At 45.5% G+C, this 15496-nt stretch overlaps 1 protein-coding gene across 4 annotated transcripts; it reads right to left on the reverse strand.

Annotated features, from left to right (window-relative positions):
• Positions 1–5059: 5059 nt before the first annotated feature.
• On the reverse strand, positions 5060–14602 carry C7H19orf25 (chromosome 7 C19orf25 homolog). 4 transcript variants are annotated; one of them, XM_042480155.1, is made up of 3 exons: positions 14533–14602; positions 7380–7517; positions 5060–6645 (listed from the first exon to the last, which is right to left on the reverse strand). In XM_042480155.1, exons 1-3 carry the CDS (start codon positions 14555–14557, stop codon positions 6449–6451), a joined length of 360 nt encoding a protein of 119 aa, XP_042336089.1. In that variant the 5' UTR covers positions 14558–14602; the 3' UTR covers positions 5060–6448. The 4 variants fall into 4 exon arrangements, with proteins under 4 accessions (XP_042336089.1, XP_042336092.1, XP_042336091.1 ...); XM_042480158.1 differs by lacking the exon at positions 14533–14602 and adding an exon at positions 13284–13308; XM_042480157.1 differs by lacking the exon at positions 14533–14602 and adding an exon at positions 12832–12984.
• Between the last annotated feature and the right edge of the window lie 894 nt (positions 14603–15496).

Here is a 15496-nt window from a genome sequence, read left to right on the forward strand (position 1 = left end):
CGGAAGTGGGGACTTCTCGAGAAGGTGTTTAGTGTTTACCGCCCTTCGCGGTCATAGTCATAGAGGGCGCGTCCTAGAGCGGCTTCCGATTTGGTCTTGAGGGCTCGACCATAGAGTGTGCTGCCTAGAGCGCCCGCATCGCCGACGGAAGTGGGGACTTCTCGAGAAGGTGTTTAGTGTTTACCGCCCTTCGCGGTCATAGTCATAGAGGGCGCGTCCTAGAGCGGCTTCCGATTTGGTCTTGAGGGCTCGACCATAGAGTGTGCTGCCTAGAGCGCCCGCATCGCCGACGGAAGTGGGGACTTCTCGAGAAGGTGTTTAGTGTTTACCGCATAGAGTCCACGTCCTAGAGCGGCTTCCGGTTTGGTCCTGAGGGCTCCACCATAGAGTGTGTCGCCTAGAACGCCCGAATAGGCGACGTAAGTGGGGACTTCTCCAGAAGTGTTTAGTGTTTATAGCAGTCATAGTCATAGAGGCTACCTTCTAGAGCGGCTTCCGGTTTGGTCCTGCGGGCTCCACCATAGAGTGTGTCGCCTAGAACGCCCGCATAGACGACGTAAGTGGGGACTTCTCGAGGAGATATGTTTAGTGTTTATAGCGGTCATGGTCATAGAGGGCACGTCCTAGAGCGGCTTCCGGTTTGGTCCTGAGGGGCACGAGATGGCTCACTGAGGAGAACAAGTCCAATACACATCGCACAGTGGTCCCTCCGCATTCGCTGGGGTTCAGGGAGAAGGACTCCGGTAGAATGTGGAAAAAACACAAACACAAAGCAAAACACTCCGAAGATACCCATAGCCACAGATGCTGGCGAAACGTCAGGAATAAACTTCTAGATTATGGCCACAGAGCCATGAGAGGAAGCCTCTCTAGGAACATTTAGGTCCTCCAGTGCAACTCTATGGTCAACTTAACAAAGTTGCGCTGGAAGACCTAGAAATACTCTACTAGGCCTTTGTAGCTCCTTCAGTGCAACTCTATGGTCAGTGTCTGTCGGATGTTGACTACAGAGTTGCCCTGGACGACCTAGAGATTCCTAGAGAGGTGTCCTCTCAGATGTCCCCTACAGATGGCCATCCAGCCTCTGTTTAAGAACCTCCAAAGATGGAGACTCCTGGAGGGACCCAAAGTAGACTGAGAAATCAGATGGCATGGGGACATCTGAGAGGACACCTCTCTAGGAATCTCTAGGTCCAGGGCAACTCTGTGGTCAATGTCCGACAGACACTGAGCACAGAACTGCGCTGGAGGAGCTTACAAAGGCCTAGTAGAGTGTCCTCAGGAATCCTAGGTCCCCAGGGCAACTGTGGCCAAAGTCCGACAGACACTGACCATAGAGTTGCAATGGAGGAGCTACAAAGGCCTAGTAGAGTGTCCTCTCTAGGAATCTCTAGGTCTTCCAGGGCAACTCTGTGGCCAACGTCCGACAGACACTGACCATAGAGTTGCAATGGAGGAGCTACAAAGGCCTAGTAGAGTGTCCTCTCTAGGAACCTCTAGGTCCTCCAGGGCAACTCTGTGGTCAGCGTCCGACAGACACTGGCCATAGAACTGCAATGGAGGAGCTACAAAGGCCTAGTAATCTGACCGAAATGTTAATGTGTTCCTATTGGATAGAATCCGCTTTGATTCCTTTGGAAAAAAGCAGAATATACATAAATATTATTATTACTAGTAGTAGTAGTGGAGTATTCTCTCTAGGAATCTCTTGGTCTTTCAGTGCAAGTTTTAATTAAAATTGACCATAGAGTTGCATTGGAGGACCTAGATATTCCTAGAGAGAACATATTAATCAAATCTGTGAATAATCAAAGCCGCAAATATGTAGGGATGAATGTGTGTATGTATATATATATGGATTTTGGAGTATTTGCACATATGTGAAGAGATCTTGGCAATGGGACCCACGTCTAAACATGAAATTCACTGATGTTTCGTATACACTTTACCCTGAAGGTAATTTTATACACAACATTTTTAATTACTTTGCACATGAAATAAAGTTGGTGCACTTTGCACCATCAGAAAGCCAAGGGGTCATTATCTCACCCAACTATGTGGACAATTCTGGATTTTCGAATATTTCCGATTTTGGAATCGCGGATAAGGAAGACTCAGCTCTCTTTATAACGGAAGTCTTTATAAGTAAAGGAACTGAATACCAATGTTGAGAAGTATGTCTCGCACTTTAAAATTGTATATCCACGCTCTGGTCCATCACGGCATCCTTTCAGGAGTGATTCTTAGAAGGGAAACCCAACTTGAGATGCAGAATTAACGATTGCCAATGTGCGGACAGCAAGCTTTCAGAGCAGCTTTCGGGGAATCCTGTGCTGAGGAAGAATCTGTTGCCGCTTGTATCTCTGAGAATGCTCCAGAAGAGATATTGGAATGCTTTTATTCAGACTCATTGGAGCCTGTTTTGGCCACAGTTATTCAACGGCAGTTGTGTCCAGGAGGGAGATTAGGTGAACCGAGTCTCACACAGGAACCATGAGGACATCTAGAACGCCCCCGGACAAGGCGGCTCCTCCGTGGATGGCAAAATATATGGATGGTCATGCCCCATTTTCTTCTATGGCAGCGACATGCACATAGACACGTCAGAGCATCTGCATGCATGCGTTGCCATTGAATAATATGGGATACACCCAAGTTTAGAAGAATGGTCAATGAAGCTGCTGGAGGTAATAGAAATGGACAAATTAACACAGATTTTAAAGGATAAACGTACAGATAAATTTGATCATGATTGGCAATTGGTTTTTGAATTTTTGAAGGAATGTAATCGTAAGAGAATAAGAATACGATTAAGATTTAGGAATATTTGGCAGTAATTGCTGAAAGGAAGGTATGCTTTTGTATTTGTAGTGAGGTCAGTGTTATAGGAATAAATGATAATTGATAGTTGAATATAATTTATAATGTGACAGTAGCAAGTGTATTGAAAAGATAAAATCTGTTTTTTAAAAAATGGGGGATACATCGAAACAGAAAAATATCAGAGAGAAGGAAGTGATGATGATACTAAAGAAAACTGGAGGTTGAAGACAGTTAATGGTAGGTAAAAAGATAGGTAGAAGGAGTGTAGTTAGGTGTTAGGACGTGAAGGTAAGAGTAAGGATTAAGATGGTACAAGGAAAGAAGTATAGAGTAGGGAGAACAGAGAGAGTGAAGGGAAAAGTAAAGAAGGATAGAGGTAAGAAGGTATAAAGTGTGGGTTTGAGTGTTATTATGTTTGTATTTTGGATTGATTTGACTATTGTTTTTTTATGTTTGGAAATGATGGATTGTTTGAATAAACAAAATTTACTGTATGTATGTATGTATATGGGATATAGTAATCCACAGGAAGTGTTCACAGGAAGCTCACTAATACAAAAAGGTCCACTGTACATTCTGTACACAGCAATGATTTATTACATACCCAAATGTTGGAGGGCCTTCAGCTGTAGCCATGCCTGGTGTGACTACTCTTCGTTTGGGCTCAGCTGAACAGCACACTTGCAGACTAACCTTCTCATCTTCTTGTGGTGGACATAGCCACAAATTTGGAAGGGCCCCTCATATGTCCAACCCCCCACTCAGTGCAGGAACTCCAGCGAGAGCATCCCTAACCTCTTTTGGAAGATTTCCAGAGAAAGAGACCCCATCACCTCTCCAGGGAACTGGTTCCATTTCTAACCACTCTGGCCATCAAAGAAGCTCCTTCTCATGGTCAATCTAAATCTACCTTCCTGTAGATTAAAACTATTAGATCTGGCCCTACCTTTCTGGGGCAGCAGAGAACAAACCTGCCCCTTTCCTCTCTGTGATGATCTTTGAGGCATTTAAAGAGGGTCATTGTGTCACCCTTGCCTTCTCTTCAGCCTTTCCTACGTTTTGTGCTCCATGCCTCTTATCATCCTCACTGCCCTCCTTTGAACAAACTCCAACTTTTCTATATCCTTCCTAAAACGAGGCCATGATATCTGCATTGTTTTCCCAAGTTCCTGTGAGATCTGAGATCTTGCAGGATCCTAGAGATCTCACGAGAGCCTTGCTCTTGCAAGATCTGAGCTAACCTCACCTAACTTGCCTTGTTTGGCCCCGTCCAGTTTTGAGCTGGTACCCAGCTGTCTCATGTTGGCATCTTGGAAACCTGGCAGCCCTATGATGAACTGAGGGACTTTACTAGCAGTAACCCTGCCTTGGGTCTAGAAGTTTAAGGTTTAGTGCTTGGGTTCTCTGGTTTGAAAGGATGAAGTACTGGGAAAGATCCCTTTGCTGCCAAAGACTGTAGTAAGCAGATGGTCCTAGATTCCAACCCTGGCACCGTCAGTTAAAAAGAAGGATCAGGTGATAGGCAAGACTCTTTGCTGGTCCTAACACTGGACCCTTTAGCAGCTGACCACCCTTTGAATGCATTAAGACAGTGACATCTATCAGCACCATCCACATGATGGATGGGGAGGATAGGAGTTGTAGTCCCACCTGTCTGGAAGAAACCAGTTTAGAGACTGCTGCTATATACAAGATTTTTGTTTGTTTATTTGTTTACTGAGTTGTTGGTTATGTGCCTTCAAGTCGTTTCAGACGTAGGGCAAACCTAAGGCTTTGGTAATGAACAGATGACTATGCAGCATGAACATCACAACAATTGTGTAGTTCAGGCGTGGGTGGCTGAGCAAGGGCTGGAGGCCAATTCCATCCCCCCATTTTGCATCGCTTCCTGTCACCATTATGGAAACGACACAAATGAAAGTGGAGGGATTTGGGGGTGGTTCTATGTGTTTGGGGGGGCATTTTGCATGTTTTGGGGTTTAAATTGCCCCTGATATTTTTTAAAATGTGGAGGCATTGGGGGATGGGCAGAAGACTTTGGGAGCCAAAGAAGCAAAATACGGAAGCCACATGGACATTTCTCCACTCCACTTTTAAAAAACCTAACCTTATTTCCAACTGATGGCCCTTATTTTTTTTATGTGTCCAAACAGTTCTGGATGCTGCCATTTAGGGAAGATTCAACCCACACATCTGTACAACTCCCTAAAACCACCAAAACAGGCCACGCATAATAAAGAGTTGTCCAAAAACTGCTTTTTAATAAGGTCTCCTTAAATTAAATTTAAGTTAACAACCAGCAGGCTTTTCTCTGTGTAAACATTTTCTCACTCTTGCTATCAGGACAAACAATGAACGACATTCCCTTTCCCCTTCCTTTTCTCACCCACCTCCCTGCCACCCCTAAACACCTAACACTTTCTTCATGTATGGATTATTTTTTGGGAAACTCAAACAATCCTTCCTACAAATCTAGGCACAAGTCTACTGGGATCCGTTCACATTCACCAAACCCACGTCACGATGGGGCCTATGTTAAAATACCAAATGAATCCAATAATTTCCAACAATGGGGCACAATGTCACAACCAAGCTGCCTCCACTTGCCCCTCCCTCATGTCCTTTAAAAGCCCACTTTGTTTGTTTTGGCCAGTCCAGAAGAACCCAGAGCCTGGGTGCAAGGCTTGGACTTTTGCAAGCTGCTGAGTAACCTCTGCTTGAAAATCCTTGTCATACTTGAGTCCGGCCAAGTGCCCCAAAGCTGGTGGGATCTGCTCCGGTCAGATGTCCATGTAAACCAGGATGACTTTGGTTCCCTTTTGGTGGATGGCGTGGACAAGGGTCTAAGATGCCATATGCTGGCACCATGAAATTCAACAAGCAGGGCATCAGGAGAAGGATGGCCCACCTGACTCGACTGGATGACCGCACTGGCAGAGGCGAGGACCGGCCTCCCCACCATATGGTCTTAGTGTTCCATGTACCCATGGGACCTGTGTTCCCAGGATCTTGACAATGGCAATGGGGTCATCCTCTAGGCAGTACCAGAAGGAGAAATCACAACAGGACAAGAGATCATGGCAAACCCACAGCTGCCAATTGGGTGCAAAAAGGCAGCTAATCCCACTCTCTTCTCCACCCCTTTACCCTCAAAGTCCAGTGGTCCCAAACTAAATAAGTAGACAGAAAGAAAATACCTCTGTTGAATTCCACAGTCCCCAACCCCACCCAACGATGGTGTTTCATCTTACGTCTATACAAAGAGGACCACAGAAGGGAAGGACAGGCCTGGGCAGAACCAAACCCTGTCAATCTGAAAAAGACAAAATGGATGAGCTGAACTGCACGACTGGGCGCTTGGTGGCAAGCACAGCATGGCCCGCAAGAGGCTTGTAGCAGGCAGCTGGGTTTTGGCACACATTCACAGAACCTAAAACACAGACAGTGTTGAAGAGGTGAAGCTGACGCATGCTGAAATCACATCATGGGCTGGCAAGTCTTTTGCTTCAAGCATGGCATGAAAAAATGCTTCTCGACTCCTCTTTTTAAGTTTTTGGGGGTTACTTTTTTCTTGGTTGACTGCAGTCACCCCTGCCTCCCCAACCCCCCAGCCCCCAGAAGTATCTCACAAGGCCCTCTGCTTCATCTCCAAAATGCCCTGCTCCAGTGTGGCACCGGCCAGTTTGAGCTCCTCACACTTCTCCTTGAGCAGACTGCAAGCCTTCTGAAGGCGGTGGTTCATCTCGACGTAGGATTGAGTCAGCCGGTACAGGCGTTCCCTCTTGGCTTCTGGATCCTCATTTTTGACTGGAGTAGGCATATCTGGGGGAAGGAGGGAGGGGGGCAAAGACAGAGAAATTCATTATTGTACCTTTGGATGAGACCACAAGATCACAGTAACATAATGGCAAAACGTGTCACTGCTGGGAACATGCCACATTATCCTGTAATGCCTCATTGATGATGTAGTGAGCTAACCCTTTGCTACTAAGCAGAGGGGTTCTAAGCCCTTGTTAGCATCATGGTCAAGCAATGACAGTTGTCTAGTGGTGTGATAGAGTCCATTTGTTGGATATTTTCTGCCTTAGCCTAACAGTTTGAGGCTGGAAAAAGATATGAAGGCTGACAACAGATTGGAGGACTGAATTTTATTCTGTTTTTAATCAGCTGTGGGAGGGGAGGAAATGGGTCATGCTTGCATACTTTTATTTTCATTGTTTGCTTCTGCACTTGGGATACATCTTGGGAGCCCACCTTCCATCTGTTTTGTGTCGACAGGGTGCACTCTGGCCCAATGGCTCCTCAAATGTCCAGTAATGGGATCTCAATCTCATTACCAGATGAAGGATAATGAAGGCCAAACTCTATCACTGGCTGTGAGAGGAGATGCTAGACTCCATCAGTGAAAGAGATGGAAAGCTCCCACCATCGACTGCATCATCTACCATCTTATTTATTATTTTATTTTATTTATCCTGCCTTTCTCCCACCCTGGGATTCAAGGTTTAGATTTTAAAAAACACAGCAAGGTAACGGATAGGGCAGGTTCTCAATACCTTCGCTGGGTTCTGCCAGCAGTACGAAGACAGGGTCATTGGGTTGAGCGCGCTGCACATCCTCGATAATCTGATCCGTGTTGGGAGGCTCAGGGCGTGTGGGGAGCACCACCCGCTTCTTGGCCTTGGAGGTCATTGCTGGAAAAGAAAGTGGCAAAGGAATGAGAAAAAGGACCAGCAGGGAGAGAATACGGAGGGTTTGAGATGAGTTCAGACCAAAATAGGACATCTGCAAACTAATCAGGTCCCTAGAATCATAGAACCATAGAGTTGGAAGAGACCACTAGGGCCATGTAGTCCAACCCTCTGCCATGCAGGGCATCCAAATCAAAGCATCCCTGACAGATGGCCATCCAGCCTCTGTTTAAAGACCTCCAAGGAAGGAGACTCTATCACCCTCCGAGGGAGTGCATTCCACTGTCGAACAGCCCTTACTTGGAGAATAGGTAGTCCTCCAGTATTGCTGAACTACAACTCCCATTAGTCCCCTTTGAATGGGAGCATAGAGTTGGAAAGAACTCTAGGAGCAATCTAGGAATCCACTGTTAAGCAGCGACTATTACGGTAAATCTTTCTTTCAAAAACTCCCAAATGAAGGAATATGGCCCTTGTGGTCCCTTCCATCTCTAAGATGTTGTGATTCTATGAGCTTCTGAGGGAGATGATTCTGCTGCCAAACAGGTCTTGCCTAGAGATAGGAAGGCCTGAATAAAAACCAGAAACCATTAGAGATAGAAAGTGTTGGTTTTTTCCTAAGCCATTCTTTTCCTGGGAAAATTGGGGGGGGGGGGCAAATGGATGAGAAATTTTCTGTTAGACTGAATACAATACTTAAGAGTTGTTAGTATATTTATTCTGCCTTTCTCCCAAAATGGGATTCAACACAGCTTTCCCAAAATTTTCCATTTTCCCCTGAAAATAATTGTTTTTCCTTCCACGGCTTCATAATTTCCAGATGCTTTCTAATATTTTCAGATATGTCTAATCTTTTCAGGGGAGTCTTATTTCAACATCTGAAGGACCACTTATCCCCCCCAGTCCTGGTGTGGATCCACACTACATAATCACAGCATTCGTGAACCACTTAGACTGATAGGCCTCCATCTTATGAAACCCTGGGATTTGTAGTTTGGAGAGAGACACAGAATTCTCTGCTAAAGAGGCTTAGTCCACTTCTTTTAATCACAGTGGTTGAATTTTAATTCCGTTAGCCCTCTATATCCATGGTTTCAGCCATCCTCGATTTGAAAATATTCAATATATTTTCAATTTTTATTTATTGAAAACCTTGATTTTGCCATTTTCTATAGGGGACACCATTTTACTATGCCATTGTATACATTGGGACTTGAACATCCATGCACTTTGGTATCCATGGGGTGGGTTGGGGGGATTCCTGGAACCAAACCCCAGCTTTGTTCGGTTCCAGGATACAAAGGACTCATTGTAGTTTGATTCCATTTTAACAATGGTGGCTCTAGAGCTGTAGATCTGTGGTTAGGATTATCTGACAGAGAGCTGTAGTTCACTCCCCTGAACTACTTCACTTGACCCTAGAAGAGAATGACAAATTACCACCACCACCCCCAATTAAAATCCCTGACTTCTGTAGGATGGAGCCATGTAAGTTACAGTGGCATCGAACTGTTGTATTTGCATGTCATGGATAAAATCTCTCCGTAAGACGATTAGACCCAGATGACCGATCAAGCCCAGTGGCTTCTCTTTTCCAGCTTTTCCTTTCCAAAAAAGCTTGAATGCTTAATACTCAGGATCAGCCTGGATGAGAACCACTGGGGAAAAGAGACAGCCAGAGACACAGCAGCTCAGCTTGACAAGTCTTTATAGACAGCATTCAAGAGTCAGGAACCGCTGTGATGTAGTAGTTAGAGCACTGAACAATGGCCAGGGCAAATCTCACTCTCTCAGCCTCAAAAGAAGGCCGTAGGGGATAAATCTTGCCAAGGAGACCCTAGGGTTGTCATAAGATGCATCAGCTTGAGGATCCAGAATGAAAACAATTCTAGAATCAGACCGCATTCACCAATAACACTTCTTCCTACATACCAAAGGCCTATCTATCCCAACAGTCTGTTCCCACAGTAGCCAAGCAATTGCCCATGAATGTTCACTAGGACTGCAACTGCATCATATCTCACAAACAAACCACACTGATAACAGAGGCAATTCATAGGCTATAGCCATCCTGACTAGTAGCCGCTGATGGTCTTTCCCACATTGAATTGCCTTTCAAAGCCACCCAAGTTGGCTGTTATTGTTACATATTGTGGCAATGAGTCCCACAGTTCAATGGCAGATACATATGCCATATTCCTGTCCTGGATCTCCCAGCTCTCAGCTTCAGTGGATGATCTTGCTCTCTCTCGCTCTCTCTCTCTCTACCTATCTATGTAGACTATGATAGTCTACTTCTTGAGATATCATGATGAAAGAGAGCATGAGTCTTCTTGGTGCATCAGATCCAACCTGTTTCAACAGAAAGGGTATATATCAGGAACAGACAGCTCCAGTCCTTCAGGTGTTTCTAGTCTACAACTCCCATCAAGATGAGTCAACATGGTTTATGGTGAAGGATGGAAGCTGCAGTCCAAAGACATCTGGGGAGCTAAATTTTTCCCATTCTTGGCGCATATACACAGAGAGAGAGTGTACCAGAAGAGGGAACATACACTCCCGCAACAAATGAACCACTGGATTCTGCAACCTGCATATACAGTTCATTTATCTTTGAGGTCTTGAAGGATAGAAACTTGAAGGTGAAGCCACCTGCTAAACTTGAATACTCAATTCTGTGATGACACCCACCACTTCTCATTGCAGGTGAAACCACTCATAACATTCCCTCTGTGCAACTTGATGAAACTGCAGATCTACAAGGCATTTCAGAAATTGTTGGATCAAGTCTGCAGAGCAGAAGAAGCATTCTCCCTTTACTGTCACAGAAGAGAACAGAGGAGGCATTATCTCTTCATTGCCACGGAGAAGAGGCATTCCCCCTTCACTGCCAGAGTAGACTAGAAGAGGCAGGAGGTATGGTCCTTTCACTGTCACAAAGCAGAGAATGTTTCTTCTAAGGCACCTGCTGTGATGCATACAAGTCTCAATTAAAAGCATAAGGAAGTTTGCAAATAAGGCTACTGTTACCCTGCTTCAATCACAAGGTTTTGTTTAGGGCTGTATATACTCATATGTAAGTCTAGATATTTTAGTTTTAAAAAATGACCCCCAAAAACTGGGTTGACTTATCCACGGGTCAAAAAAAGAAACCACTCTCTTTCTCTGAGTAGAGGGGTGAAAGGCAAGAGCTTGGTCCGTTCCAGGAGCGCCTAAAAGAAGCAACAACCTTTCTACTCTGTCCACTTCTGACCTTTTTGAATGCCTGGATTGGAAAAGCACAATATGTTATGCCTGCCAGAATTTTGTAAGTTCTTTGGCATCGTTTTCCTTAGCTTCATCCTTTCTATTCTTTGTTACATGCCTCTAAGTTTTACCCTTGACTTACCCACGGCTCAGATCAAAATCCATAATTTTGGCCCCAAAACCTGTCCTCGACTTATACATGAGGTCGACTTACAGTCGGATATATAAAGTAGGCTTGTTACAGACTGCCAAAATAAAACTGCTTTGGGTCTCTTTGGAGGTATGCTATTTAAATGATGTATGGGTCCTAAGAGTCCAGAGGTTGCGCCAAAGCCACACTCCATTCCTAAGCACTGGAGTGCAGCTTTGGTGCAGCTTCCAGATTCTTAGGATGCATGCATCATTTAAACAGCATGCCTCCAAAGAGAACCGAAGCAGCTTTATTTTGGCAGTCTGGAACAGGCCTAGGTGATTAAGTAATGGTGTCTTCCATTTATAACCCACCCGTCTTTTCTCACTGCTTCTTCTGTCTCTATTCTACTTCTTTTAGGAATGTTGTAATTGCATGTTTCTTCATGGCAGGGGATTGAAAGAGATGGCCCTTGTGGCCCCTTCCAACTCCAAGATTCTACCTGGCTTCCAATTTTCACCTCTCCCTCCCTTGAATCTGCTACATAGGGCCAAAATACACTGCAGAATTAATCCAGTTTGAGACCACTTTAACTACCCAGTGCTAGGGAATTCTGGGAACTATGGCCTGTTACAGACTGCCAAAATAAAGCTGCTTCGGGTCTCTTTGGAGGTATGCTGTTTAAATGATGCATGCATCCTAAGAATCCGGAAGCTGCCCCAAAGCTTCACTCCAGTGCTTAGGAATGGAGTGTGGCTTCAGCGCGACCTCCGGACTCTTAGGACCCAGGCATCATTTAAATAGCATACCTCCAAAGAGACCCAAAGCAGCTTTATTTTGGCAGTCTGTAACAGGCCTAAGGTTTGTTGTTGCTCCAGAGCTCTCTGACAGAGATGGCTAAATGTCCCACAAAACTACAGTTCCAGTTTTAGAAATGAGCCAGGGCAGTTAAAGTGGTCTCAAACTGGATTATTTCTGCAGTGTGTTTTGACCCGGGGGGGGGGACAGACGAATGGCTGCACAATTCCTACTGATAGGGAGACATATAACTTAATTCATAATGTGTGCATGGATCACTTCCCATTTTTAAAACAAGCCAAAATTGGTTTAAAGTAAATCACAAAGCAATGTTTTAAAAGACTCCAGGGTTTGCATAACTAAAAAAAAACAAGGGGACATACTTATTTATCCCTCAAAACAATTGTTTTCCCAACCTGGTACCCTGCGGATGGGCAGGATGATCTGGTCTGACTGGGGATGGTGGGAACTGTAGTCCAGCAGGGATGCAGGTTGGGAAAGGGTTTTTTGCAGTTTTAATCAGGGAGGAGCATAATTCAGATATGGAACAAAACTCACACGCAAAAATTGCCCAGATTCAGTCCCATGCATCTCCATTTAAAGAAGACATCTTAGAGAGCTGGGGCTACTCGGGAGTAGACTGTCTCAGGCTGGAGGGACCAATGGTATGCCTTTGTATAAGCATCATCTGAGGAAGTTCAATCAAATCTAAGTTCCTTGATCAGCCAAGATTTCTTTACAGCCCTAATTTCAATGGCAATCTGCCGAGTTCAAGCCCATTCTAAAATTTTAATGACCCTTTCCTTCAAAATCCCTGTGAAGTATCCCACTTTCTTGCACCAATGAAATGGGTTGAAACCAAACCGCCAACTGCCTCTCTGATTCCTCCCCCTTCATGAAGATCTCCTCTAAACAAACCTTCCATTCAACCAACAAATCTTTTGGTTTCCAGCCTGATTTTCTCTCCGGTCAACCATCTCCCACTTCCCCAGGGTTAAAAGGACACAAAAATACCTCTCCGAACATCCATTGCCTTGATGCACTCCTACTCCAGAAGAAGGTGACGATGAAATCTCATGTGTGGTGTGTGTGTGTGTGAGAGAGAGAGAATTAATTGTGTGCGTGTGTGTTATGTGTGCATACCCTGAATCTATTCCCGAGACTTCACATCCTCACAATTTCCCATCGCTGCTCTGACGAAATGGCCATTTCTGAATGCATCTGTCCACCTTTGCAAAAGAATCCTCTATTTGAGATGAAGGAGAAGGAGAGATTTTGGTCACCTTGGGAAATAAAATCGTCCCCCCCCCCTTATTTTTTTAAAGGTGTCCCCCCCCCCCCGCTTTTTTACTTGGCCCAAAAAAAGGACAGCCCATCCGCCTGAAGAGGCTTCCAGAACCTTCACCGCCAACTCTGCAGCTTCCCCCCCCCCATCTCTGCAAAGGAGGGCTATGCAAGACGCATGCAGAAAAAGAGGGGAGGGAAGGGAAGGAAAATACAGAATACAACCCCAAATGCATTGGTTCTGCAGATACCACACCCACCCCGGTGCCAACACTCCCCAGCTGCCTCAGTGTGCTCAAAGAAGACCCCACCTCAGCCAAAGTGGATCCTTTCAACCCCCTCATGGGCAATTCTCCAGCTCCCCTTTTTAATGCCTTCCACCGGTTCATCCCCAGCATCACCCAGAAGTTGATTTTAACCTCCCCCCGCCCCAATTTTCTGTTCCCAGCATTCAAGGAGTTCTCACCTCCTCCCCTCTTCTGTCAGCAGGTTTTATATCCAGATCTTTCTTTCCTTCCTCCTTCGCCCCCCCTCCCTTGGGTTTCCTCTCTTCCTTGCAAGGCTTTCCTCCTTTTTCAAATCCATCGTCCCCCTCTTTTTTTCTGGAACTTTCTCCCCCATCACCAAGAAATTTGCTCCTCTAAGACTCTTCAAGAAGCATCCTTTGCTCTCATTCAGCATCGCTCCAAAACAAAACACCGTATTCATCACCTCCTCCATCATTCAGACCCTTTAAGGTTCAATCTTTACCTCTTCCCATCTCCTCTTCCTTTAGGATTTGGACATCCCTGGCTCAATTTTCAGACTCTCCCCTTCTATTTTTTGGCCTTCTTCCTATCCAGCCCCATTCCAGATTTGGGAGTGGAGGGTTAGCAACAGCAATAGCCTTTCCATTTCCATACCGCTTCATCATGAACTCAGCACTCTCTACATGGTTTACAATCCAAAAACCAAAGGATTACCCTGCTTAAACCGAGATCACCAGCCCCTTGAAGCCAGGGGGACCAGATGCCCGAACCGCAAAGGAGGACAAGGCACCACAAAATGCAAGACATTCCAGGGGGGAAAAACAGGATATTAGAAAACAAAAACTAAAAACATTCATCGAAATATAAATTCTTGCTTCATTAGACATGCTCAAAATGGAAGACAGGTTGGCATTCCTCTAGGACAGAAGGCTGAAATGGAGGGCATGCCCTGGAAAAAGAGGACATGTCTTCTCACCCTGTATATAAATTTAAGTTCATGCTTCTTAGTCATGCTCAGAATGGAGGGCATTCTGGAATTCCTCCTGGACCGAAGGCTGGAATGGAGGGCATGCCCTGGAAAAGGAGGACGCCTGGTCAGCTTGCTTAAAGCTTCACTCACCATTTCCAAAGTAAGATTTCTTCCCATCCAATAGTATCACACACAACTGTCTTGCTTTCTCCATTCTGAGGGTCCCCCGAAAAACACTCAGACCTCCCCCACAAGCCAAGATTCACACTCCCTTTCCCAGCCACAAGCCCCCTCCTCAAGTTTACATACCCTTTTACAGACAGACACACACACACAACTTGCCTATATTGTGATACCTTTGCAGCATCCTCTCTGGCTTCCACCTTTGGATGGAGTCTCTGTCCTCCGCCTCCAATGATGCCCCCATGTGATTGCTCCAAAGGGAGGTGGGATCTCTTCCATGGGGCCCCCTCTCCAAGGGCCCTTTCCTTGGCCTTTCTCCCTCCAGAAACAAACCTGCTTCCGAAGCTGGTCTTTCCCCTCCCCACCAAAATATTCTCCCCACACCTTTCCTCATTGACAGGTTGTGACCCCCAAAAATGACCCCTTGCTCCTCTCACCCCGACAACAAACCTTTAGGATAGGGAAAACAGAACCCCATCTTTATTTATCTCTCCCTACCTCTTTGCCCCCAATGATAGCAAACCCAGTTTGCAATGCCAAGCCTCACCCCTTCCCTCTTCCAGAATGAGATTATATGTTGCTGAAATATACAGATTGTAAACCACTTGGAGAGTGCTGAGTTCACTATTCAGTGGTATAGACATGCAAAATATGCTGTTGCTATTGCTGTTGAAACATGTTGGGTCTGATGCACCAAGAAGACTCAGGCTGTCTTTCATCATGATATCTCAAGAAATAAGACTATGATAGTAGACTATTATGATAATAGACTGTCACAATCTGCATATATATATACACACACACACATACATTCAAGCAAGATCATCCAGTGAAGCTGAGAGGTTACATATCCAGGATAAGGAAATGGCATCTGCCTCTGCCATTGAACAGTGGGACTCATTGCCACAATTACTAACCATAGCAGCCTCATCTCTCTTCTCTAGACACCCCTCAACAAGCCATTTTCTAGCCTTCTTGCCCCCCCAAAACTCTTCCCCCAGACTCAACCCCCCCCACATCAGTCTCCTGGGGTCCCCCAGAAGCCCCTCTGCCTCCCTGGAACCCCACAATAATCCCATAGCCCCTCTTTCCCTTTGGACCCCCTCCCAAAAATGTCCCCTTG

This window comes from Sceloporus undulatus, chromosome 7 (genome assembly GCF_019175285.1).
Source record: "Sceloporus undulatus isolate JIND9_A2432 ecotype Alabama chromosome 7, SceUnd_v1.1, whole genome shotgun sequence".
Taxonomy (NCBI): Eukaryota; Metazoa; Chordata; class Lepidosauria; order Squamata; family Phrynosomatidae; genus Sceloporus; species Sceloporus undulatus.